The sequence below is a fragment of the Chlorocebus sabaeus genome, chromosome 21, assembly GCF_047675955.1.
Source record: "Chlorocebus sabaeus isolate Y175 chromosome 21, mChlSab1.0.hap1, whole genome shotgun sequence".
NCBI classification, from domain to species: Eukaryota; Metazoa; Chordata; class Mammalia; order Primates; family Cercopithecidae; genus Chlorocebus; species Chlorocebus sabaeus.
Window position 1 is genome coordinate 113,094,024 of NC_132924.1, and position 26,702 is coordinate 113,120,725.

General features: G+C 45.7%; 1 protein-coding gene across 1 annotated transcript in view; it reads right to left on the bottom strand.

Annotated features, from left to right (window-relative positions):
- Positions 1–2,475: 2,475 nt before the first annotated feature.
- PARP12 (poly(ADP-ribose) polymerase family member 12) overlaps positions 2,476–26,702 on the bottom strand; it is a 39,644-nt gene continuing 15,417 nt past the window's right edge. The window contains exons 5-12 of the mRNA XM_007983137.3: positions 25,755–25,878; positions 20,564–20,759; positions 16,659–16,800; positions 13,306–13,402; positions 7,384–7,459; positions 6,015–6,145; positions 4,941–5,092; positions 2,476–3,621 (exon numbers count right to left, since the gene is read on the bottom strand). Coding sequence (XP_007981328.2) covers positions 3,296–3,621; positions 4,941–5,092; positions 6,015–6,145; positions 7,384–7,459; positions 13,306–13,402; positions 16,659–16,800; positions 20,564–20,759; positions 25,755–25,878 — 1,244 coding nt within the window. The 3' untranslated portion in view covers positions 2,476–3,295. The remainder of the gene's footprint in view (positions 3,622–4,940; positions 5,093–6,014; positions 6,146–7,383; positions 7,460–13,305; positions 13,403–16,658; positions 16,801–20,563; positions 20,760–25,754; positions 25,879–26,702) is intronic.

The window sequence follows — 26,702 nt, forward strand, 5'->3', positions numbered from 1 at the left end:
GACCTCTTCCTCCTCTAGTTGACACCTGAACAGCTTTAAGGGGCTGAATGTTGTATAGAGAACGATCTTGCAGAAATCTGGAAGCCCCTTATGTGACACCCAGATGCTGATGACCCACCTTTAGAAACTTCAGGCCGTTTTGCGAGTGTTGGCAGAACAGGTTTCCACATACTCACTGCTGGGACTGCTACCTCCAATGTTTGATGGTCCACCATCCCCTTCAGCCCAGAGCACCCACTGCGTCCCTCAAAGTACCCCTTGGGGGGGCCCTTTCTCTCATTCTCTGGCCTTCTGGGCAGGAAGAGGACACCCCAGCTGCCCAGCACTGGGCCAGGCCTGTGAGTGACTGCTGCCTCAAGGTGCAGGGCTGTCCTGTGGCCCTCCCCACACCCTTGTTGCCACAACCTGCCCTTCTCCATTACCTGGCCCCTCTGCAATGCCCAGCCTGGGACTCACTCACTGAAGAAAACCATCGGCCTCCCTGCCTGTCCCACAATCCCTGACCTCCCCATGGCCACCACCACCATAGACCCTCAGCCTGCAGACAGGCCCAATGGTGCACTCAGCTCCCTGCCTGGAACACAGCCCCACAACCTGAGCCCTCCCTTGGGCCCTCTGGCCCCACTCCCCGGGCCGCCAGCTCCATCCAGCTTCCCTCACCTTCCCCGTTCAGGTGGTCATCACCTTCAGACACAGTGGTAGAGGCCACCTCATGTGCTGGGGTCACTGGACTCCAGTCCTTCTACTGTGTGAACCCACTAACCCCACCTCTGCTTCAGTCCCACTGTTCACATCCAATACCAGCTATCACAGGGCAGGGAACTGTACAGCTTGGTCCTCCAAAAAACCCTCTTGCTAGATTCCCAACTGGGTCCTCACAAAGATTCTGGCCAATCCCACACACATACACCCATGTCCCAGACCCTACCACCTCTTGGCACCAAACATCTTGAGAGTCACAGTCATTTCGACCCCTTCCCATCACAACGTCCACCCTTTCTGCACCGGCAGGAACAGCTCCCTCCCCGTCATCAGGCAATCTGGCCACATGGCTCCCACCCTCCCTAGCATTGCTGGTCCAAGGAGTTGCTCTTCCTAACCTGCTTTCTCCCAGGTCACCCAGTCATGGCTGCCGCAGTCTTCACAGCTCAGTGGACTTTTCCAGAGCATTTGAGCACCTCCCACCAGATCCCTCTGGCCGCTCTCCCCATCTACACCCTCAATGAACCAGTTCTGCTCCCCGAATCGCCTCAGCTCCCAGATGATTCAGAAGCATAGGATCAGTTCACTTACATGTGAGCAACAGACATGCATCTGATTTAATGGTTTTCTTTGACACCTCTTTGCCCCCTGCCCAACTACATCATAGCAGGACCAATGACTTAATGAAAAAGCAATGAGTGAAATGGCAGGATCAGTCAGGCTGCGAGGGAAATTTGGAGAGGGTTCTGAAAATCATACCACGGATAACCACGTGGCTGACCCAGCTGCTGGGTGAAGCTGTGTTGTTCTTGCTGTTTCTCTGGTCACTTACCTTGGCTCTCCTCCAGCTTGATTGTACTTGCCTGTGTTAAGGTTTCAGATCACTCCAAAGATGGAAAAACAGGTTCATACTCACCTTGGACCTGAGAAATACAGGCAAGCCAACTGAAGCCCAAGCAGCAAGCTGCCAGCAGACACATGTCCTCAGGAAGGTGGAGGCTGGGCAAAAAGCAGGTAGTGAGGACCGAGCAGGGAGGGCTGCCAGCCCCTCTGCCAACAGGACCAGAACCAGCCAATGCCCAGAAGGGAGGCTCCTGTAAACTGCCACGTCGGGGACACACACAACACACTCTCCACATGCACAGCACACTGCTCAATGGTGAACCTGGCTCTTATGGGGCCTGAAACTTACCTATGAATTGGAGGAAAGAAAAAAAATATGTAATGTTTGCAAATTTTACCAAAACCTATGACCACGTGAGCATATTGCTAGGGCCCCTCCTAGGGCCTGGGGAGGGGCTCCAGCAAGTGAGGGGCCCTGAACCTTCAGCTTCATTGTCTTCATAATAAACCCACACATAGCTCACCAAGCCGTGACATCAGCTCTGTCACAGCCCCGGTACGGTCTGAATGTTATGACCCCCAAAATTCCAATGTTGAAATCCTCACCCCTGAGGTGATGGTATTTAAAGTAGAGGTGATGAGACCACCAGGGCGGAGCCCTCATGAATGAGATTCAGTGCCTTATAAAAGAGGCCCTTACACCGAGTGGGGTTACAGTGAGAAGACTGAATCTATGAGGAAACAGGAGGTTGGACTTTCCAGACTCCAAACCTGGGAAATAAACGTCTGCTGTTTATGAGCCGCTCAGTCGATGGTGTTTTGTTACAGCAGCCCAAATGAACAAAGGCAATCCCTGACTCTCAGAAAAACGCCTGGCACCCAGCAGGTGCTCAATCAATAGACGCAGACAAATGAGCTTCAGTCTTCATCCACTTTGGATAAATTTTCTTTTATTTCCATACTCTTTTGTGACATGTGTGGCACAGGTATTCAATCTCACGGGGATGTTTATTAAAACTCGCATTTGGAGGGTGTCCAGTGTGCTTAGGAAATGTGGATTTGGGCACTCACAGGCCAAGCCTGGGGGTCCTCGGGGAAGCTACTCCTCCAGGTCACCCGCCAAGTGGATGTGCTTCCTTGGGCAATGGGTGACCCTACCAGGACAAGGGGAACCAGCAGGGACTCGATGGCACCACACAGCAGCCACCTGTTCTGACAATGTAACACAGACCAACTAATGCCAGAGCCCAGGAGAAGCCACAGCAGAGCTGCCTGGGTTGGTGTCAGAGCAACAGGCGGAAGTGACTATGCCACCCCTGGGCTGTCCTCCACCAGTGGCTACTGTGTCATTCTGGTAAAACTATGATGCCATGAGACTCTGAAAAACCGAATCACTGCAGAGACAAACTCATAAAAATTAAAACCAATCCATAAAATTGTATCTAGAAACTCTGTCCCTGGTGCCAATAAGCAGCAAAGTCAACAAAGAGTAAAAACTAAAACTTCAACACATTATTAAAAAGCAAAAACTGGACTCAACTACAATCACTTCTGGTTAGTCCACTAGTGAGCCCAAAAGTGACTTAAAAGTAAAAATCATTATTAGCAATAGATTAATAATATAACTTCATTGAGAGGTCAACATTAAATGAATAGTTCATTAAAAGTTTTCTGTTTAAAAAGAAAAGGAAAGGCCCAAATAGCCATTTCAAGGCAGAGCAGGCAAAAGGCCTGGAACACTCCGGTGCACTCACTGTCGGCTGCTGAATAGGGAGCCCAAGGCCAGCAGGATGGAGGGCGTGACCGAGGGCTTGGAGGAGGTGGTGTACTGGATGAGATACTCCGGGTAGACCTGGTGTTTCTCAAAGATCACAAAGATGGATGGGTCAGACACGCTGTTCACGCAGCTATCATAGAAGGTGTTGCTCCGGCCCTCCTTGGCCGGGGGACGGACAAAGGAGGCATTGCCCCTGACGAACTCGCCCACCAGCACCCGGGCCAGGAACATTGTGTGGGTCTGCGTGTCGGATTTGCTGTAGTGGTGGGAATACGCAGCATCTCGGGCAAAGTAGCTCCCTGAAATGACACACAAGGGCTCAGCTGGGTGCCTGATGGAGGGGCCCGCAGCCAGGAAGGGTCAGCCCACTCCGGACAGCGTCCTGGTGATGTGCAAAACCAGGGGCCTCTACTCTTCCGCCCTGCATCTCCCTCCCTCCCTCCCTCTGTGCCATGTCTCCACTCTCCCTCATGAAGTCATACGCATCAGCAACACCAACACCCTTCTGAGTGGCAGCATCTGAGGAGTTACTAAACTGAGAGCGCAAACTCCTTTCAAGTTCCAGATCTGCCCCACAAAACCTAAAGGCCTCTGGACACGTCACTACTTAATCCCCAAAACCTCAGATTCCTCAGGCATAAAATGGGGCTGTTCAGCCCAACCTCACAGGGTTGTCATGGAAAATGAATGAGATCCCATATATGGAAGCAGTCTGAAGACCCCGGCAGCCCAATGAATAGAATTATGAGCCTTGTCAAATGGAAACCTGAGTTGGAAGCTGTCACCTATACATTTGAATTCACAAGTCTACCACTGGCTGCTGTCCATCTTGACCCCACGCCATTGCTACCTCAGACAGGAACTGACTGATGGACCTGGAACATGGACTGCTGGGCAGAAAATGTTCTCGACTTGGTAAGCATACTGTGGTTACAGAAGATAATGTCCTGTTCTTGGGATGTGTTAAAGGGTGAAAGGAGACAATATATGCCACCTACCTGAAAATGGTTCAGAAAGAGAGAGAGAGAGAGAGAAAGAGAGGAGTGGCAACATGTTAAAACCAATGAATCCAGGTAAAATGGACCCAAAGAGTTTTTCTTTACTATTATTATTCCAATTTTCTTGAATTTGGAATTATTTCCAAAGAAATAACATTTTAAAACTTTCTTTGGCAAGTTTAAAAATAACTAAGACAAGAAAACACTCAGATAACTCACAGGATAGCTAGAATACATGTTTACGTGAGTATCTCTGAGGGTTTCTGGTTTCTATTCTAAGGAAATCAATAGTAAAGGCACAGTCAGGGACTTGATCAGGGCTGGGAAGGTATCCCCTCTCCTCTCCCATCTCTGCCACCATCTTCCAGGGCCTCTGCTCCACAGGGAAGCAACACACCAGCCTAGCAGGCCACCCTGCCCACGTCTGGGGTCAAGCTCCTGGTCATGCCCAGAGAAGCAAGAGCAAGGAGGTGGCTGGTAGCCATGCCCAGGTACCACCACACACAGAGTTTGAACCTGCTCATTGGCTCAGGCTGGTCCCCTCATGCCCTCTCGCAGTCTGTTCCTATGCAGGGGCGAAGCAACACGAGTTCTGCTGGTGGAGACCAGTCATGACTTACCCTTGCCATAGGAAGTGCCGTGAACACCACAGACCCGCCAGTCAAAGTTCTGCTGGCAAATGGCATCCACGAAAATGGCGCTGGTGCCATGGAACAGCTGCCGCTCGTCCACGGCCTTCCCTCCATTCTGCTTCTGCATCTGTCCTTTTTGCCTAGAATCACAGAAGAACGTGTGCTGGGGGAAGAGTGTGCCGGCCACCAAATACAGCCGGCCTGATACAAAACAACACATTTTCCCAAAATTCCAAAAGTGTCCTGAGACCAGGAGATGCAGGTCACAGGCTACCCAGACTAGGCCTGTGAGGCTCCAGCCACAAGCCAGGGTGTGGGAAAGAAGGGGGATCATGGGAGCTGGGTGAAAACCCTCCCTCCGCAGCTCCAGACTGCAGCGGCTCCCTGGACTCCAAAAGCAGAGCAGCCCTTGGAAAATGGGTACCATTTTCCCCAACCGCACCCCTACCTTGCTCCTGGATGGAGCTGAGCCCTGAGATGCTGTAGGAGAGTTTTGAGGCCCCGGTCAGTGGGTGCCCATCCTTCTCCTCTCTGTTCCCAGACTTCATCATTGTGCACAGAGTACAGATGACACTGCCCCAACCCCATGTGGGGACAGGTCAGCAAGACCCAGCCTGCCATGGTGACCTGTTGTTGGATTCCTCCCCACATAGACAAGTGAGTGGGTGTCCAAGGACAAGCCAGTCCTCATGCATGAACCTAAGACCCCTGCTCTCCAGCCACAGCCTTGTGTTCCTGGGGCTAAGGGTGTGGTGGGCTGTATTGACCCATCCCACTGGTCTCCGGGAAGGCAGAATGGAGAAGTGAGAGTGCTGGCTTTGCCAGTGCTCATGAACAGGATCAGGTGGTACGCTCCGGGAAGCCTCGGTGCCCTCACCTCTACAATGGGATATGCTACCACACTGCCCTGGGGGAGCGGATGTCGGACAGCAGACACACAGCTCCCAGCACACGGCAGCCCTGTCGCTGTGCTTTTCCTGGAAACCCGGACCACATGTGGCAATCAGCCAGCAGTGTGAAGGGACAAAGCCACCAGCCCACCAACAGCGAGCCCCAACTCACCACTGGTAGACTTCCCAGAGGGCCAGGTTCTGTACTCGCTCAATCTTCTGAACAAAGTAGAAAGGCAGCGTGCGGTTAAAGAGGTTCCAGACCTTCTGATACTCTTCCGAGGAAGAACTAAGGGTGATCTTCTGCAAGGGGTAAATGTTTTTAATGCATTATCGTCAACGTGCAGAATTTAAATCAGTCCCTTCCCAAGGCTTCTTGTAAACATTAGAACTGCAGAAGCACAAATGCCCAGACAGCAGCAACCACACTCCCACCTCCCGTGATGACATGGTCTCTCCAGGCACAGGAGACAATCAGTCCTCACGAAACTTCGTTGATAGGTTCTTGGAAACTGCAATTTCAAGTAAAACAACAAACTGCATGCCATAGGAACTTAACTCTTACGTCAGTTAGCATATGGGAAATTGGTTTCATCAGACAGTATGTTGTTTCACTTTGAGTCAGTTTCCACGAACCTACTGATGACGTTGAGGATTTACTATGTTTGCAAATTGTAGTCACTTTGCTCCTCATCACTGTGAAACCAATCTAAAGGACAGACATGTAATGCTTACGCCACCATCCTGGGTATCCCCTGGATGTCCCTGCTCTTCTATTTTTTGTCCCACACAGGCCAAAGACACAGGTTGGACTACATGGTCCAGGGACCACAGAGTTGTTGTCTAGACAAAAGTGTTGAACCCCTTCAGGTTCTCAGCACTTCTTGCCTGCACTGTTAGCATCTGTATGTGCCTTGTACAAGCTCAGTAAGTCCTCCCAGGACAGGGACCATCATGTTGTAAAGCTGAGTTGACAGCCAGCCAGCCGGCAGACGTCAGCCCAGGTGCCTCACGCAGACGGGCACCAGCAGATGTGAGTCTGCGTACTCTCCTGCACTCAGCACAGCTCCCACTGGTCAGAGCCCCTCAACAAGCTGCCGAACTCACTGTCCATTCTCCTGTCTGCTAGTCGTGAATGTCTTCCCTCCTGACAGTAACCCCCCTCCAAATGTCCATCAGACTCAGGTCCTCCCCAGGCTTCTTTTCCTTCTCTCGCTTAGTAAAACTGGTATTTATTAGTTAAGCCCAGCCCAAAAGCTCCTTATCTCTGCCCTTTCTAGCAAATTTCACAGCTCATCCTCCTCCCTCCATAAGGCAATCCCTTCCCTCAGAGCCACAACCATCTCCTGGGCAGTGAAAAAACAAAACCCTCTGCAAAAAAAAAAACAAAAACAAAAAGCCCACATCTGTCACTGCCCTCCTGCCCCAATTAGCCCCAGCCTTACAGCTTCTTCAGTGTTGAGGAATAGCACAGTCTGTTCACACATACCCACCTCTACAGAACACGTTCCTGTTCAACCCCAGGCACACGTGTCCCCTACCTGAAAGCCTGGGTCTGGCAGGGCAGAGGAGTCCCAATAGTCTGGGATGCTCTTCGGGCCTGGAAACTTGGTATTGCTACAAAAATGTAAACAAAAACACGTAGACATTTTATTCTTACACAAAGCAAATCTACCATAGGTGGTCTCTGCTAGCCAATATCACCAGTCTTGAGTCTCAGCGTATCATATTTTAAGAGCAGGTAGAAGGCAAGGAAGAATGTTAACCTAATACTCACAACATGAGAGCACTTTTATCTTTGCCTATGTAGCCAAACAGTCCTGAGAGATCTATTTCTCGCCTGTGTCCCAACTACCACACACAAGGGACAAAAGGGATGGAGTACGTGGTTAAAACAGTACACACAGGGCCATAAACCTTTATCTACAATTCTGAAATTCTAAGAGCTCTAAAGACATTTTTTTAAGGCCTCAATGAGGTATAATTGACATTTTAAAACTTTTTTAATACAGCTCAGGAAAAGCAGGAGAAAAAATGAAATAAAACATTTTTTTAAAAACCTAAGTGACATCAAAACTCATGTGGCAATAGAAATTTGACTGAAGTTAGTAAGAGGCCATTGTGGTCTGTATCTATCCTTCTTAAACTGACTATGCATATTCTTTACTGCAGAAATACTAATGTGCTAAAATATAAAGTGTCACATGATACAAGCATCACATTATCTTTCTAAAAATAAATAAATAAAAGCGGTTCAAAAGACATATGGCTCAAGGGTTCAGGAACAAGGACTGTGAAACTATAATTACAAATCATTCCTATTAAATTTCAGAATACACTGTTCTTTCTAAATAGATCTACCTTCTGTTTCTGCTGGCATGAAACATATACCTTCATCCTGAGCCTCAAAGCACTCCCACAAATAACTTTCCTTGGAAAATGGCACAGTTCAAAAATAACTAAGCAAGGTCCTACCAGCAGCAAGAATCAGCCAAAAACAGACCCACAAAGACTTATGATGCTGAAATTATCAGACAGATTACAAAACAATTATTCCTCCTATGTTTAAAGAAAAAAAAAGACAAACTTTAAAAACATATGTAAGGAACAGGAAACTATAAAAAGACCTGGAAGATCTAAAAAAGAACCAAATAGAACTTACAGAAATTATAAGTACAATCCTTAATAATAAAAGTGCAGTGGACAGGCTTAACAGCAGATTAGACCAGCTGGAGGGAGAATCAGTAAGCTGAAAGATATGTGAAATGCAATTGTCCAGAATGTGACCCATAGCAACAAGGAAAAGGAAAATGCAGGAAGGAAGTTGAGACATGGAGAACAGTGAGAACTGGAATATAATCAGAACCTAAGTGAAGCTCTAGGAGAGGAGAGAGAAGACAGTGGAGGCGATTTTCAAAGAGAACTGACGAGACACACCAATCTGCAGCTTAAGAAGCGCGAAGAATCTCAGCCATGATAAATAAAAAGCACATACCTAGACACACTTTAGTGAGGATGCATAACTCCAAGACAAACAGAAGTTCTTAAAGGTAGCCAAAGGAAAAAAGAGTGATTACTGCCAAAGAAGCACCTGTTAGACCAACAGGCAATTTCTCAAAAGCAACAATGGAAGCCAGAATACAGCAGAGTGGTCATCACCAATGATCCAAGAGAAAATCCCTACAACCCGAAATTCTATACCCAGTGAAAATTTCCTTCAAGAATGAGAGCAAAGGCCAGGCGCGGTGGCTCGCGCCTGTAATCCCAGCACTTTGGGAGGCCGAGACGGGCGGATCACGAGGTCAGGAGATCGAGACCATCCTGACTAACACGGTGAAACGCCGTCTCTACTAAAAATACAAAAATCAGCCGGGCACGGTGGCAGGCGCCTGTAGTCCCAGCCACACGGGAGGCTGAGGCAGGAGAATGGCGTGAACCCGGGAGACGGAGCTTGCAGTGAGTGGAGATCGCACCACCGCATTCCGGCCTGGGCGACAGAGCGAGACTCCGTCTCTAAAAATAAATAAATAAATAAATAAATAAAGAATGAGAGCAAAATAAATACGTACTGGCTGGGTGCGGTGGCCCACACTTGTAATCCCAGCACTTTGGGAGGCCAAGGTGGGCAGATCACTTGAGATCAGGAGTTCAAGACCAGCCTGACCAACATAATGAAACCCCATCTCCACTAAAAATATAAAAATTAGCCAGACATGGTGGCGCACGCCAGTAGTCCAAGCTACTCAGGAGGTTGAGACAGGAGAATCACTTGAACTCAAGACGCGGAGGTTGCAGTGAGCCAAGATCATGCCACTGCACTCTGGCCTGGGCGACAGAGTATAACTCCATCTCAAAATAAATAAATATATACATACATATTCAGACAAACCAAAAACAGAGTTTTCAACAAATCTTCATCAAAGGCAGGCTTGTCCATTTGCAGCCCGCAGGCTGCATGTGACTCAGGACAGCCTTGAATGCGGCCCAACACAAATCTGTAAACTTTCTTAAAACATTATGAGATTTTTTTGTGATTTTTTTTTTTTTTTAGCTCAACTATCGTTAGTGTATTTTATGTGTGGCCCAATTCTTTTTCTTCTAATGTGGCCCGGGGAAGCCAAAAGATTGAACATCCCTGATCTAAGGTAATCTGAAAGGACAAAGTGGTAAAAATGTGATTACATTTAATGAAACTGAATTTCAGAGTACAAAATAACAATGCCTCTTGAGGTTTAAAAAAAGTTGAGAGGAAGGCAAATGGAAGAAAAGACAGGAGACAAAGACAATGATTTACTTGTATGTAAGTGAAGAACATGTAGTTTCTACCATAGCCTTTAAAATACATATATACACAAAAAAAGGTAAGAAAAGAAAAAATAAGACCCAATGACACGAATGAAACATTTTCATGGAGGACAGGCAACATGGTGAGACCCTGTCTCTACAAAAAATAAAAAAAATTAGCTGGGCATGGTAGGGCATTCCTGTGGTCCCAGCTACTTGGGAGGCTGAGGTGGGAGGGCTGCTTGAGCCCGGGAGGTGGAAGGTGCAGTGAGCCATGATCACACCACTGCATTCCATCCTGGGTGACAGAGTGAGAACCTGTCTCATAAGTAAATAAATAAATAAATAAATAAATAAATTTTACATGACATTCCTGTATTATAACTTCTGAATATGGGCATTACGTTTTATGACTCCATTAATTGTGTAAATAGAAAAGTTGTTTCTGAAAGTGATCTACCCTCAGATTCCCAGTTGGCCATGCAGGCCCAAGCAGACTTGCTGCTGCAGTTAATGACAACCAGCTGCTGGCACATGGGTCAGAGAGAAGAACTGAACTCTTCATCTGTGTGAACAGTGTGTGACACTCCGCTTACAGGAGACCCCAAATCACTCAGATCTTAGTCTGAATCATTTTTAGTTTGGACATTTGGCATCTTCTTGTGGACCCCTGAAAACTAAATCAGAATGACAACAAGAGAGATCTACTCTCAGAAAGCAGAAAGACTTTTCCAAACCTTGTCTAAGGTGGGCTTTGTATAGGAAAAGAATAAAAAATGACTTCCAGAAATAGGAGGGTCATAATCAACCAAAACTCTAAGTCCAGAATCAGTAAGAGACTGATACATTTAACTAAAATGGTAAGAAATATATCTTTATGGTAAAATACTTCATAGGCAAAGTCAAAAGGCAAACAACAAACTAAGAGAAAATATTTGCCATTTACATAACAAAACAAGGGCAAATCTCCCTAACAGATAAAAGGCTCTTGATATTTAAGCAAAATATCAGAAAGTTGATCGAAAAATGAATAAAAGACCAACAGTCCACAGAAAAAGAAGCAAAAATGGCACTTACATGTTAGAAATAATATTCAACCTCACTCCTAAGAGAAAGCAAACTCAAGTCCACTGACCCATCTTTTACCCCTGAGAACTGCAGAAGCTCAAGAGCCTGACAACTCACTCTGAGGCATCTCATGCATCCTAGTGGAATGATTCAAGCCCATGGAAAGGAACTTGGCTTACTTTCTAGGACTCTGATCTAACAGGATACCTCCAAAATTTGTGGGTTTTTTCAATTAAAAAAAATATATAGAGACAGGGTCTCACTATGTTGCCCAGGTTGATCTCAAACTCCTGGGCTCAAGCGATCCTTCCATCTTGGCCTCCCAAAGTGCTGGGATTATAGGTGTGCACCACTGTACCAGGCCATACCTCCAAAATTCGAAACAGTACATACATCAAATGGTTCATCACAGCATTATACTTTGTAATAGCAAAAGACTGAAAACAACACAAACATCCATGAAAAGGGGACATATTAAGTAAACTATGGTACATACATATTAAGGAGAACAGGAAAGAAGAAACAGATTGAGGAAGTTAATGAACTGAAACAAAGTGATTATCAGGATCTATTTTTAAGTTAAAAAAAAAGGGTATAAAACAGTATAGATAGCATGTTCCCTTTCATGCAAGAGGAGAAGAAAATACTTCCATATGTGTGTATGCAAATGCTTATTTTTGCAAAGAGAAACATGAAAAAGAAAAACCAGAAACCCACAGTGGGAACAGGGCAAAGATAACAGGGAGAACGTTACAGACTACAGAGAATATCATTTTATATAGGTTTGACTTTTAATCACGTAAAGGTTTTTTACACAGTCAAAAACAATAATAATAATTATTTTTGAGACAGGGTCTCACTCTGTCACCCAGGCTGGAGTGCAGTGGTGGGATCTCGGCACACTACAGCCTCGACCTCCCCGGGCTCAGACATCCCTCCCATCTCAGCCTCCTGAGTAGCTGGGACTACAGGAGCACAGGCTGGTCTCAAACTCATGGGCTCAAGCAATCTACCCGCCTCAGCCTCTCGAAGTGTTGGGATTACAGGTGTGAGTCACTGCACCCAACACAAAAATAAATTTTAATTTAAAAAGGAAAAAGTAAGGCACATTCCCAGGAAATTACTTTGTTAGGTCTGACTCACAAGGCAGTTTCATGGACTGATAATACCTTTCTCCTCTATCTTGTACCAAACTCTTTCAAAAATTACCTTTGCATGCTTCACAAAACAAAAGAACCAAAAGAGACATTGTCAGTTCTCCATGAAATAGACACGAGCCAGACCTCTCAGGCCAACAGCAGGTGCGGCCAGCTACCAGCAACACTGCCTAAAATCCCAGCACTGGCTGTGGCAAGCCCAAACTGTATGGGCACTGTGGTCCCTCTCCACCATGCAAGCCACCTTCCTCCAATATGTGGCTGTGTGGTTTGGAGAACACTGACCCCTTCCTCTCAGTTCCATTCCCATCCCACCTCCCCAAGCCTAAAATAACACCAGTGGTTGAGATGGGGTCTGATCAGTGCAAAGCACAAGAATTTCCCCTCATCTGGTATAACAGGTTTCTCTCCTCCCTTCTAGGGGCTCAAAGGCCACAGGCTAACCTGGTGGCTCCTGGCAGCCATCTTGGGACTGAAAGAAACTCACCCTGATGAAGCTCACCCATTAGTGACTGCAATATCTATCTTTAAAGTTTTGGTATTCTGTGATATTCAAATACTGAAATACATAGGTTTTTATTGGTGTAATTCCATCATTATTTCATTATTTCAACATTATAAAAATTGAAGTCTATGACTCAATGATTCCATGGAAGAGACCAACGGATGGGTTGGCTTCAAGTCTAGACTCGCCTTCAGAGTCCGTCTTTTCCAGGGAATCATCGCGGATCACAACAGGCAGCCTTCTAATTATGCATCACAAAGCTTCACCCCACAGGGTAATTCCCACTCTGGTCCAACTAGTAGAAGACAAACAATAAGAGTGCGAGAGCACCTCGCTGTACAAGCCAATGAGTGCCCGCGTGCTGTCTGAGGCAGGTTTTCTGTCGCCGCTGCAGAGCACACCCCAGCTGATTACATCCTAAGTACCAAGCCCCCTCCACTGCAACCTACCAGGTTTGCAAGGTCGTCACATCCTGGGGAGACACATATTTGGGTCTGCGGCAAACCTTTTTAGTTGTGCCATAGACCAGGTTTTTCTGAATGAATGCTGAAAAAAAACATAACCAGTGAAAAAATAGATATATACATATACATACACACAGGATGGCAATGTTTTATAAACACAAATTAGACAGATTTGAAAGCTTACCCAAATGTGTAAAGCCCAGAATCAGTCTGTTAAAAATAAGGCAATTTTACACATTTCAAATATTCATAAAGAAAATAGGTATCCTTAGGAGACTGGGTTTAATGAATAGAGGAATGATTAGTAATTGACATATCAATTATACATGAGTGCTTTTAAATTGTTCCTTCCAATCTTGTTTAAACCATTATTTTGCTTGGCAATTTTTCCCAGCTTGGATATTAAAAAAAAGCCTCAGCCCAGCCTGAGACCAAACTACCACATCTTGAGTTAGTGGGACTGAGAGTTAACTAAGTTTTATGACTTTGTTTTAGTTAAAACTATGGCAGTATTCATCAACCTTTCTAAACCAATAATATCTTTAATCAACACATTTCTTGCTTCCCCACCCTCAAGAATCCCATATTCATCCTGAGGATTTGGGGTTGGGGGAACTGGCCCCTCAAGTGGAAAAATAAATACCTAGAAGGGTTTGTCATGTCTCTGCCTGCCAAGAAAACCCTCTCAAGTCTTACTTCCTTTCTTTTTTATTTATTTTATTTTTTTAAGAGATGGGGTCTTGTGCTTTGTTGCCCAAGTAGACCTTGAACTCACCGGCTCAAGTAATCCTCCCACCTCAGCCTCCCAAGTAGCTGGTACTACAGGTGTGTGACACCATGCGCAGCTAATTTTATTTTCACTTACAAAACATTTTAATATTAAAAATTATAGATGTCCAAAATTAGCCTTACTGCACTTGAGCATAAACTGTATGGTTATCCAAGTGTGTGTCTCTTAGGTTGCAGCCGAGATGGTCACCATTCCTGGAGGGCCACCCACATTCTCATTCAGAGCCCATGATCCAGATGCAGCAACCATGACCCCTTCTGTTACCTACCACTCAGCCGCCCATCAAGACCATTCTCACTGGCATATTTAAATGGGTGTTACTGGTCTACTGGCCCTCTGCGATGAATCTTAAATGGCTTTCACTGGTGAAATTAAAAGTGAGCCAAGATATGTGGACTGGCTAAATGTGTCAGACACATTCCCTACCCTTCTATGGACAGAGTAAAGCGAGGCCTTTTCCCTAACTTGCCCTTCCAGAGGATACCCTAGGCTACAGCCTGTCTTTGGGGGATTCTGCCCCATCTGACACCACCTAGAATTCTGCCTCTGGAATACTGCCATTTGCCTTGAGTGAATCATTTACGACAAGAGTCCCTAAAAGTGCAGAACTGAATCATCCCTAAACCTTCAGAACAACTCACTTGGGCTATTTTGTGTGTGTTTTAAGTGCACTTGCTTCCTAATGTGTGTGGCAGTCTGCTTTGAGACTTGCTTTATACTCAGTAGTGAAGTTGTGGGGGAAGAAGCCAATTCATCTCAAGCTTCTTTTGTGGATACTGTTAGAAGAAGAGCGGGGAGGAGAAGAGGGGAAAGGAGGAGGGGGAGGGGAAGAAGGGGGAGGAGGGGGAGAAGGGAGAGAAGGGGAAGGAGGGGGAGAAGGGGGAGGAGGGGGAGGAGAAAGAAGAAGAGGAAGAAGACGAATTGTCCCCACTCAAAGGGCTTCGGTCAGTCTGCAGGAACTATCAACTGCACGTGTGTGCTCTCTCCCATCCCTATCATGAGGTTCTGTTATGTCCCCAGGGTGTGGCCTAGGTTGGGAATGATAAAGGTGGTATCTGACATTTCTGATATATCTGTTTTGATATTTTCCAGATATTTAAAAGAAATATTCCAGACTGCTGTCAGCAGCAGTTAGATGTGTGCTTTCCACACAGTCCTGATCTCTAGGGCAGTCCTGATTTGATTAACTTCTATGTTCTCACTGTCCCCTTTCATGCACTGGTGTGTGTCAGGCTATGGAAAGCAAACCAGACCACATGCGGCTGGCACGATCCAGCAGAGCAGAGGCAGTTCGCACTCTAGAGGAGAACTTCTCTGTAAGGGCATGTTAAGAGGGCAGTGATTTACCCTAAGCAAAACCACAAGTGCCACAAAACCAGAAGCAAAACCAAGGCCAGAAACAGACAGCCAAAGCGGTTTCAGGATAATTCACCAGACACTTTGCTATACTCCACATAGAATAAAGGTCTACAAAAATACAGAAAACCATAGCCCGTGTTTAAAGGAAGGCCCACTTACTCCCTTACAAAATGCTCAGCATTCAGAAGGACTCGGAGCTTAAAATGTGAAATAAGGCAAAACAGAACTGAATAAAGCAGGACCGATACACTCATGTGGAAATGGCTTAAGAGAAACTACAGCAAAATTAAAACTGAAAAAAAATTCTCACAAATCAGCTGCTTGGAGGAACTGGCCAAAGGGTGGCCTATTTCTGTCTGTAAGGCAACCAGGAAGAAACATTTCCGCCCCAGCCTCAGGACACCATGAGTGCATGAAAATCTGCTTCCCAGGGACTTTTAATTACTCTGTGTCCTATCATCCATTAAACCCATCAATTCCAAAGCTGCCTACAGAAAAGATGGCAACAGGCTGGGCGCGGTGGCTCACGCCTGAAATCCCAGCACATTGGGAAGCTGAGGGGTGTAGATCACTTGAGGACAGGAATTCAAGACCAGCCTGGCCAACATGATGAAACCCTGTCTCTACTAAAAATACAAAAAAATTAGCCAGGTGTGGTGGCTCATGCCTGTAAGTACTCGGGAGGCTGAAGCACAAGAATCACTTGAACCCAGGAGGCAGAGGTTGCAGTAAGCCAAGATTACGCCATTGCACTCCAGCCTGGGTGACAGAGCGAGACTCTTGTCTCAAAAAAAAAGATGACAGCAGCACTGCTGCAGCAGGGAGTGAAAAGGCAGACACTGCACGACGGAGCTCCTCGGACACCTGTCAGGGACTCAAGCTAGTCCTTGAGCACAGCAGGACAACCACCCTGTATGCATGCTGACCCTGCTTGTCCTCCACACTTGGGGCTCCTGCCCCTCCTGGGGTCCATTCTCCTCACACTCTCGATGCAGCTCTTCCTCCACTGCACAGGGCCAGTGTCATCTGTCTCCAGGTCTGTCTCCCCTTCTACACAGGCATACCTTGCTTTTCTTTCCTGTACCTACCCAGGCCCCCAGTATGTGCACATGGCTCCTCCAGGGTTAAGGTGTAGGGACAGAGCCAACACAGGTAGGCTCTGCTGGGTGAGGGCAGGGGCACAGGATACCTTTGAAATCTAACTCGTAGTTGTGCTTTCCGGCCTGGAACTTCAAGGTGGCTGCCTGGCCGTCAGACCCCGGTGTGCAGTAGGCCAGGTAGGCCTTCTCCACGTCGCTACTGCTGACAGTGGTCACAGGGTGCGCTGTGCCCTGCGATGGAAAGCCAGACACTTTATGAAGGCAAGAAACTGTGTGATGAGGAAAGACGCTGGTGGCACCCAAGCCACATTTCAGAGATGCTCACAGCGGACAGTCCTGTGGTGGGGAAGAGGGAGGCCAGGGAGCATGGTATGGCAGGAGAGGGAGGCACAGAACAGAGGCAACATGACTCTCTCCTGAAGCTGCCCTAGCAAAAACAAGGCAGTAAATATGGGTCCTGCTGAGCAGGATGACAGGGATGGGCGCAATGGAGAGGAGGGCACTCAAGTCACCTAGGACAGAGGACGCGACAGCCACTCAAATGCCAGCAGAACAGCAACAGTGACTTCTCAAGAGCTGCTTGACTGGACACCCCAAGCCAGGCTGCTCTTAGCCGTCTATTCATGTTCCAACCATCCTTTAATCAGAGCTCGGTCCTCTTCCCAGAGGTTTTGTTTTTCTGGTCCCTAGGAGCTTTCATCTATTTTTTTAATTATCCATTTCAATCCCTATTCTTCCACAATTACCTACAGGAAATCTCATAGCTTGGGATGGACTGGGTTTGAATTCTGGCTCCCAAACCTGCTGGCTCTATAACTTTGGCCAGTTATTTTAACCTCCCTGAGCCTCCGTAATCTCAAGCTTATAACATGAGTAATAGCACTCAGGCCACATTCATCCCTTTACACAACAGGACTGTATCATCCTCACAGGGCTGGAGAAACCATTTAAATAAGGCATGCAGAGCACTTAGCACAGTGCCCAGAACAAAACATACTCAACAAATGTTACTATTATCCTCACTAAATTTGACATTACATTGACAACTAAAATTAAAGTTATTGAACCTATAACCAACTAACTCCCTCTGTCCCTGTCAATTTTCCTGCTCCCCCTACTGCTACCATCCTAGTCCTCCTAGGTCACAAGCTTCAGGTGTTATTAACAGAATAATGAGTGAGACAAGATTCACCCATGCCTCTGGGCAACTGAGTCCAGCAATGGAGGAGGGGAACAAAGAGTACGCAGATGTTTCAAAGCCTCAAGCACAAGGTCCCACACAGGTCTCACAGGTGCTCTAGATGCTGAGAGGGGTAACTAAGAATGACCAAGGAAGGGTGAGACCCAGCAAAGGTTTCTTGGAAGAAAAAGACACCTGAGTCAAGGCCCAAGCCCGAGGGATGACAATGAGTTGGCCCACGAGAACCACGAGGGGCGGGTGTTACAAGGTATAATGGTTTGCAAAGCAGCCTCCTAGTTTACAGTCTCATAGTGGTGCCTAAGTTTCTCTCTCTGAACTCTGTCCTCCTTCAAAACTAAGCCACTAAACTAGAGTCAGGGAGGAAGAGGACGTGATATAAAAATCCCTTTCTGACAACAAGGGGAAAGGAAAAGAAAACAATCCCTTCCCTTTGGGCCTGAGAAAATGAAGCTCTGAATCAGGGAAACAGAGAGGAGAAGCAGCAGTCAGATGCAGGCGTCCTGCCCCCACCCCAGGCCTCCAGTCAAAATCCCTGCAGATGGGTGGTCACAGCGGGAGGGAAGATGCAGGTGGATGAGCATAAAGCAAAAAGTAAAGTTATTTTGCCCTCAGTGGGAGGTTTGGAAGAAGAAACCAACAATGGCAGCCATATTATGTGTTCAGCTGCGAAAGGTCTGGGTTTAGCACCTGGAGGCACCAGTGAGATGTGGAAGGAATGACAGATTCCCACATGTCCTGTGGCAGGACCAGCAGGTGTCTGATTTTGACATGAAATGTTGGAGTACTTCTTGAGCTCAGACAGAAAAAACTTAGCTTTTCTGGGAATCAAGAGAAAACTGTTTTGAAGTGGCAATTAGCAGAAAACTAAAAAAGAAACCTAAATGTGGGGTTACATCAGAAACGTGTAGGAAAGGGAGGATGAGAAAAACCAGATCATCCTAGGCTGTCCAGCCTGAAGCCACCAAGCCTACACGTGTTTCTACGCCCCCACTAGCACGTGGCATATCAATAACATCCACACGGTTTGTCCCCAGAGATTCTCAAACTGCTCGCCATGAGTTTCTGCACTGCCACAAAGGAGGAGGAGCACAGGAGAGAAAGGGGCATGCTCCGTGTTGGCTGACTGGAGGAGAACGGCCCCAACCCCCAAAGCTGTGATGAGACACCACCAGGGAACCCTACTTTTGCATGGGTTGCCTATGTGTCATCTCATTCAGCAACCAGGGGTTTCCCCCAAGAAGCCAGACAGATCGCCAAACAAAATGAAAGCAATGGTCACATCTGCTAAGTGTGTTGCACCTGCCATCTATCCCTCCATCTCAAGGAGCCAGGATTCCTGGAGCGTGACTGGGCAGTCATCCTCTCCCCGTCCTCGTCATGCCACCGCCTCTTCCCCTCACACTCCTGACCAAACCCAGAGAGCTGATCTGGATGAGGCCCACAGGGCAGGTCAGAGAGAGTCCCAGGCCGCCCATGATGGGAGAGAGACAGGTGGGAAAGGCAGGCAGGGCAGAGCAGCAAGCAAGGAGAGGCTGGTGCCGGCAAGAGGGGAGGAGGTGAGCAGAGGGGAAGGGAAGGAATGCAAGGCAGCAAGGCCATCGCTCAGAGTGACCATCTCCAGCTGACCAACGAGATACTGTCAGCAACACCCTCCTCCTTCCATCAGCCAATGTCTATTTCCTGAGGACCGGCTATGCATCATTCCACACACAGGATACAATGGGGCGAAAGAAAGACAACAGTCCCTGCCCTCATGGAGCTTACATTAGAGGATGACCAGAAGAAAAGGGCATTCTGAGTGCAGTTAAGAATAAGAAATTAAAGCTTTAATATAGCCTCTTAAAACTCAGAAGAGTACAAAATACCTATCAACTTTCATTTTGGAGGGGGTGTTCTTTATCAGTGGTGCCTTCCCTAAACTTGTACTTCTTCTGAGACGGAATCTCGCTTTCGCCCAGGCTGGAGTACAGTGGTGCGATCTCTGCTCACTGCAACCTCTGCCTCCCAGGTTCAAGTGATTCTCATTCATATCTCAGTTTCCCAAATAGCTGGGACCACAGGCATGTGTCACCACACCTGGCCAATTTTTGTATTTTTAGTAGAGACGGGGTTTTGCCATGTTGGCCAGGCTGGCCACGTTGGCCAGGTTGGCCAGATCACCACAAGTGATATTGGCCTCCCAAAGTGCTGGGATTATAGGCATGAGCCACCACGCCCAGCCTAAATTTGTACTTCTATAAGTGACCAGGGGACTCCCTTTAATCTGACCCATCTACAGACACCTGCGAATAATTGATAGCAGCTATTTTTTGTTATTTGGCTTGGATTCCAAATCTACACATGGTGTAAATCAATTTTCTTATATTTGCCTACCTTCTGTAAAGTTGCAGAAATGGCAGACAACCGGTTTGAAAAGCCTTTACTTCTATACCACAGCTACACAAACACACTTGCACACATAGGCACCAGCTCTGGGGTTAAGTTACCTGTTCAACAAGAGAAGCATCTTTCTATTCCATTTAATAAAACCAATGAAGAAACTTGATCTCACTACAAATTTGTCATTCAGTTCTCATGAGCCAACAGATGGAAGCTCTTCAAAGAGGAAAGCTCATACAAATAAATTCCAACTTATCTAGTTTTGCCATAACTCTCCCAAAGCAAGTGAGTCACACTGGGACCTGGGGATCCTCAGCTCTCTCAAGAATGCCCCTGGCAACAATATGGGGGCTTTTACTTGGCTCCTCTCTTACGGATCCTCAGGACAAAACACCCTCTTTCCATCACACTTACCTGTCTTCCATATTCCTGCCAAGAACCAAACTCATCACTCCAGTACCAAATCCAGTCAGTGGTGAGAATGAAGTGTGGAGGTTTGGTGACAGCGGAGGCTGTGGAGAGGCGGCGAGCCTGGGTAGCACCATAAGTCATGGCGTTAAAGTTCAGACAATCAGAGTGAAAGGTATTGGCTGACTCAGAGCACAGGATCCTACAAAAGAAAACAGCAGCACACTGAAAATCCCACCAGCCAAGCAGACACAGGTCCCTCAGCTTGAGAACATACAGCTGGGAGATGCGAATAGTAAATGTGACATGCGTATTCTAAAAAAAGTTTCCAGAGGTAGGGGAAACTGCTTTTTCAGATCAGTTTTGAGGTATAAAAATATCAAAATCAAGATAATGTGGGAGACTAGTTACAATGAAAATTCCTCTCAGTACAAAATGCAGAAGACGCTGGTGAAAACATTATTTTGTAAAATGCACTGCTGAGCTGGCAAGAAAGGGAAGTGCTTAGAAGCCAAAACTAACAATAGCTAACACATACTGTTTACTGTGTGAGCCAGACCCTGCATTAAGCACTTTACATGTATTAGGCGATGACATTTTCACAACCCTATGAGGTTGAGTGAGACTATTATCTCCACTTCACAGATGCGAAAACAGAAGCTCAGGAAGGTGAAGAAACCCATTCAAGGACAAATAGCTAGCCAGCGGGTGAGCTGGGCTTTCACGTGGGCTGCACAGCCTGCACCTGAGCCACCAAGACGCGCTCCCTTTCTAAACGTAGTACTGCCTAAAGACCAAAGGAAGGTACGAAACTGGAGAGCGGAGGGGAGGGCAAGAGCCAGCAGCTATCCCAGGGCAGTGTCGATGAGTAATGACAGAGAGCCTGGGCTTTGGCCGCAAAGGGCAAACAGGTAAAAAATGTAGGATCTGAGTAAGGCAGAAGGCTGAATCTCAGAAGAGATACTTCTGCATAAAACCAGGAACCTAAAAGATGACCCACCTTAGTAAAGGGGGACTGGAGAGGGGACTTGCCTTGCAAAGACATCTGGCAAGGAAACCTGCCTGTATTAATGTTGGTTATAGATAAAGGAGGAAAAAACTCCTCTGAGAACTCATAAACCACTCAAGCCTCACAGAAGTTTTAGGATGATTCACATTTTGCAGAATTAGCTGCAAAGAAGATCCAGAGTAGCAGTTCTCAAAGAAGCAAACGCAAATCCCCTGTGGAGGAATTCACCTTCAACTCAGGCCTCAAAAGAATTTCCAGGCTGGGCACGGTGGCTCATGCCTGTAATCCCAGCACTTTGGGAGGCCAAGGTGGGTGGATCACGAGGTCAGGAGATCGAGATCATCCTGGCTAACACGATGAAACTCTGTCTCTACTAAAAATATAAAAAATTAGCCGGAAGTGGTGGCATGTGCCTCTAGTCCCAGCTACTCGGGAGGCTGAGGCAGGAAAATGGCATGAACCCAGGAGGCGGAGCCTGCAGTGAGCCAAGACCACACCACTGTGCTCCAGCGTGGGCAACAGAGCGAGACTCCATCTCAAAAAAAAAAAAAAAAAAAGAATTTCCAAATAAATTTCCATCAAACATGAGCTCAAAATCAATCACAAAACATGGAAACAAAGACACTATGAGCAAAAGTTAGCAAAAACAAAATCAGACCACCTTGAACTAAAAACATTAGTATTCTCAGATGCAGATATACATGATGTGTTTTTTAAAAAGGAATTGAGCATCAAAAGTATGAGTTAAGAATCAAGAGACTATAAAAATTGACTGGGTAAATTTAAGGAAAAAAAACCAGAACTTTTACTATTCATTATTTTTTTCTTTCTCCTCTACTCCCTCCAAAATGTTTTTCTTTTCCTTTTCTATTATTATTTATTTTTTATTTATTTATTTTTGAGACAGAGTCTCACCCTGTCACCCAGGCTGGAGTGCAGTGGCATGATCTCAGCTCACCGTGATCTCCACCTCCCAGATTCAAGCGATTCTCCTGCCTCACCTTCCCAAGGAGTAGCTGGGATTACAGGCATGCACCACCACACTCAGCTAATTTTTGTATTTTTTTAATGCAGGCAGAGTTTCACCATGTTGGCCAGGCTGGTCTCAAACTCCTGGCCTCAAGCCATTCACCCTCCTCAGCCTCCCAAAGTGCTAGGATTACAGGCGTTAGCCACTGCTCCCAGTCTTAGAAATTTTAATTGAAATTTTAAAATCATACTTCGATGGGACACACTGCATCTCAGAAGAGGCTGAACTAATGAACTGACAGCCTGAGGGGAAGAAATGTGGCAGAATTTAGAAAGAGAATAAAAGAGAAGTTAGAAGACATAAAAGATGAAGTGAGAAGACCTCACCATATATCTAATGAGAATTCCAGAGAAGGAATACTTAAGGAGATCATGGCTGAAGAAATCAGAAAGCACAGCAAAATATGAGTAGCATAAATTTTTTTAAATCCACATTAGTGAAACTGCACAGCAACAAGGAATGACAAGATATTAAAAGCAGCCAGAAAGAAAAAATAGACTATCTGCTATACTGGATTGAATTGTGTCCCCAAGAAGGTATGGTGAAGGTCTAACCCCCGGTATCTGTGAATGTGATCTTATTTGGAAATAGGGTATTGGTAGATAAAATCAAGTTAAGATGAGGTCATATTGGATTCGGGTGGGCCCTAATCCAAAACTGATGTCCTTTTAAGACGAGGGAAATTTGAACACAGACACGTGGGAAAAATGCCTGTGACAATGGAGGCCAAGATTGGAGTGATGCGTCTACAAGCCAAGGCATGCCAAGGATTTCTAAGCATCAGAATCCTGGAGGAGGCAAGAAAGGATCCTCCTGTAAAGCCTTCAGACAGAGCAAGGACCTGCTAACACCTTCAGTTTGGACTTCCAGCCTCCAGAACTGTGAGAAAATAAATTTCTGTTGTTTGAAGCCATCAAGTTCATGATAATTGGTTACAGCAGCCCTAAGAAGTGAACTAATACCACTGCGATTTAGGCTGATAGTTAACTTCTAAGTAGAAGAAATGGAATCCAGACAACAATGAAATTGTCTTTGAAGAGTTGAGGGAAAATACCCAGTAAAACTATCTTTCAAGAACGAGAAGGGAATAAAAACTCTTTCAGACTAACAAAATACACAATTACCTCCAGACTCTCACTAAAGCAACCTCCAACAGAAAAACTTAAAGAAGGAAAATGATAAACAAGGAAAAGTGTGAGCAAAGGAATAGTGAGTAAGAAACAAAATGATAATTGTGTAAACTTAAACAAATACTGATTGCCTAAAACAATACGAATTTCTAACCTCTGGGATTAAAAATATTATAGCAGTAACACATACAGTGCATTTTTTTTTTTCTTTAAATAGAGACAAGATCTAGCTCTGTCACCCAGACTGGAGTGTCATGACACAATCATAGCTCACTGCAGCCTCAAACTCCTGGGCTCAAATGGTGCTCCCTCTGCAGCTTCCTGAGTAGCTGGGACTACAGGCATGCGCCACCAGGCTCAGTCAATTTTTTAAAAAAAATTTTGTAGAGACAGGGTCTCTTTATGTTGCCCAATCTAGTCGTATATTCCTAGCCTCTAGCAATCCTCCCACTTCAGCCTCCCAAAGCACTGGGATAACAGGTGTGAGCTGCTGTGCTCGACCCACAGCTTATGTGCCTGACACTGTTCTGAGTGTTTTATGTATATTAACTCATTTAATTCTCAAAATAACCTTATGATGTAGAAACTATTATTTTGTCTACTTAACATGTAGTAAAACTGAGGTAAAATGAGATTAAGTAATCTGGCCAAATTTACATAATTAGTAAATAAGTTTGAATGAAACTAGTCAGAATTTCATTCCAAGGTTCTTTCATTGTTTGACAGAATGATAAAAGGCACTGACTGGCTTAAGCTCAGCTAAAAGTCTGTTAAGATAAAGAGTCTGTTTAGATTTCCAGGGCAGCCACTGAAAAAATAAAAATTCAGTCTATAACGTCCAAACTAGTAAAGGTAGAAAACCAAATGAGGAAAACAAATCTAAGAGAAGATCAGAAAGTGAAAAGAAATATACAAAAAGCAGGTCACAGTGACAATTATAATGAGTGGCAGAAATAAATCCAGATCCACATGTAATTGGCCATTTGTGCTTCCTCTGCCAGGAAGTGTCTGACCTTGCAGTCTGCTCATTTGGAGGGTAGAGAATTTGAGTGAAAGAGGCCAGACACAACAGTACATACCGTGCGGTTCTATTTATATGAGGTTCAAGAACAGGCAAGACAGAGATCTATGGTGACGGAGGTCAGAACAGTGGTGAATGATGGGAGTGGGCACTGACTAGAAGGAGATGGGGTGAGGAAAACGATCCGTATCTCAATCAGAATGCTGGCTACACAAGCGTATGCATTTGTCAAAACTCAATGAACTGTATGCTTAAAATCTGGGCTCTTCGCTGTGTGTAAGTTTTGCCTCAAAAAGAAAGACTGCGGTGGTATGTAAGCCGTTTAATCCTCCTAACAGGAGTAATTGGTTTCACATACTTTACCAATAGCAATTTGCACATAATTGCACTCTAAGTGGAAATTTATTTTATACACTCAAAAAGTAGGCTCAAATTCTCTTTTTGGCAACATATTTCAGCGAGTTCAATGCAGAATATGTTAAGTATTTGAAAAGAAGCCTATCCAGGAATTCCCTGTTTACTCTGAATTGACTGAGGGAAAATACTAGGACATGCTTGGGAAAAAAAAGTTAAAGATTAAACCATAAACAGCAGTTCAGCGGTATGGCTGTATAGGCCAAAGGCTAAAATTTCACAAACAGAAATAATCACCTCTCGCTTTTCTGTAATAATGAGTATAGATGTACAGGATCAATCCCAGCACCAAATAATTGAGAACTTAATACTTGGTCTTGGTAGCATCTTCTCCTTTCCCCATTGCTCCTGTCTGAAAGGAGAGGGAGGTGGGAGAACAAAGCCACTAAACTGCCAGTACGAACGCTGACTTCCAATTCCAGCCCAGCTTCTACCTCCAGACTAGGCTGCTCAGAGAGAGGGAGAGAGTGTGTTTGACAGCCACACATGTGCGCAAGGGTTATCAAAACTAAACACTGCTGTGTTAAGCTAAACTTCCTTCACCGCACACAGAAGCCCAGGCACAAAACAGAGATAAGAGACATATTTCCTACCTTTCTATTTTGGGATCGCAATATGCCTCTTCGATAAGTTCCATTTTGTCCAAATCCTTCCATTTGCCTCTATCCAAGAATTGCCATCGATACGGCAAATGGAAATGAACTCTATGGCACTTATCTGAAATAAAAACATAAAGGAGTAAGATAGCTTGGCGATACGCAGCATGCCCTAGCCTTGTGGTTGTCAACAGGTGTGGTGCTGCCCGCTGACCTGGGAACATTCTGAAAATGTGTGGTGGAGTCTGTTTTTTCAGTGCAGGCATGCCTGAGCATTTAGATATGGAAACACTTTTTGTATTTTATTATATACATTACTACGATTTAAATGTCCCTTCTAAAACTCACGTTACAACTTAATCGCCAATGTGATAGTATTGAGCAGTAAGGCCTTTAAGAGGTGACTGGGTCATAGATGAATGGATTAATGGGTGTATGGGTTATCATGAGCGTTGAACTGCTGGCTTTATAAGAGGAAGCGAGACCTGAGCTAGCATGGTCAGCCCCCTTGCCATGTGATGCCCTGCAGCACCTCAGGACTCTGCAGTCCCCACCAGCAAGAAGGCACTCCTCAGATACAGGCCCTTGACCCTGGATTTCTCAGCCTCCATAAAGGTAAGACATAAATTCCTTTTCTTCATAAATTATCCAGTTTCAGCTATTCTGTTATAAGCAACAGAAAATGAACTAAGACGTACATCTTCCTTCTTTATGCCTCACTTTTTAACAGGACCTTACTATATTTTTATTCTTTTTTTTTTGAGACAGGGTCTCACTCTGTCACCCAGGCTGGGGTGCAGTAGCACAATCACGGCTCGCTGCAGCCTCAACCTCCCAGGCTCAGGTGATCCTCCCATCTCAGCCTCCTGAGTAACTGGGATTACAGGTGTGCACCACCACACAGCTAATTTTTGTATTTTTTGTAGAGACAAGGTTTCACCATGT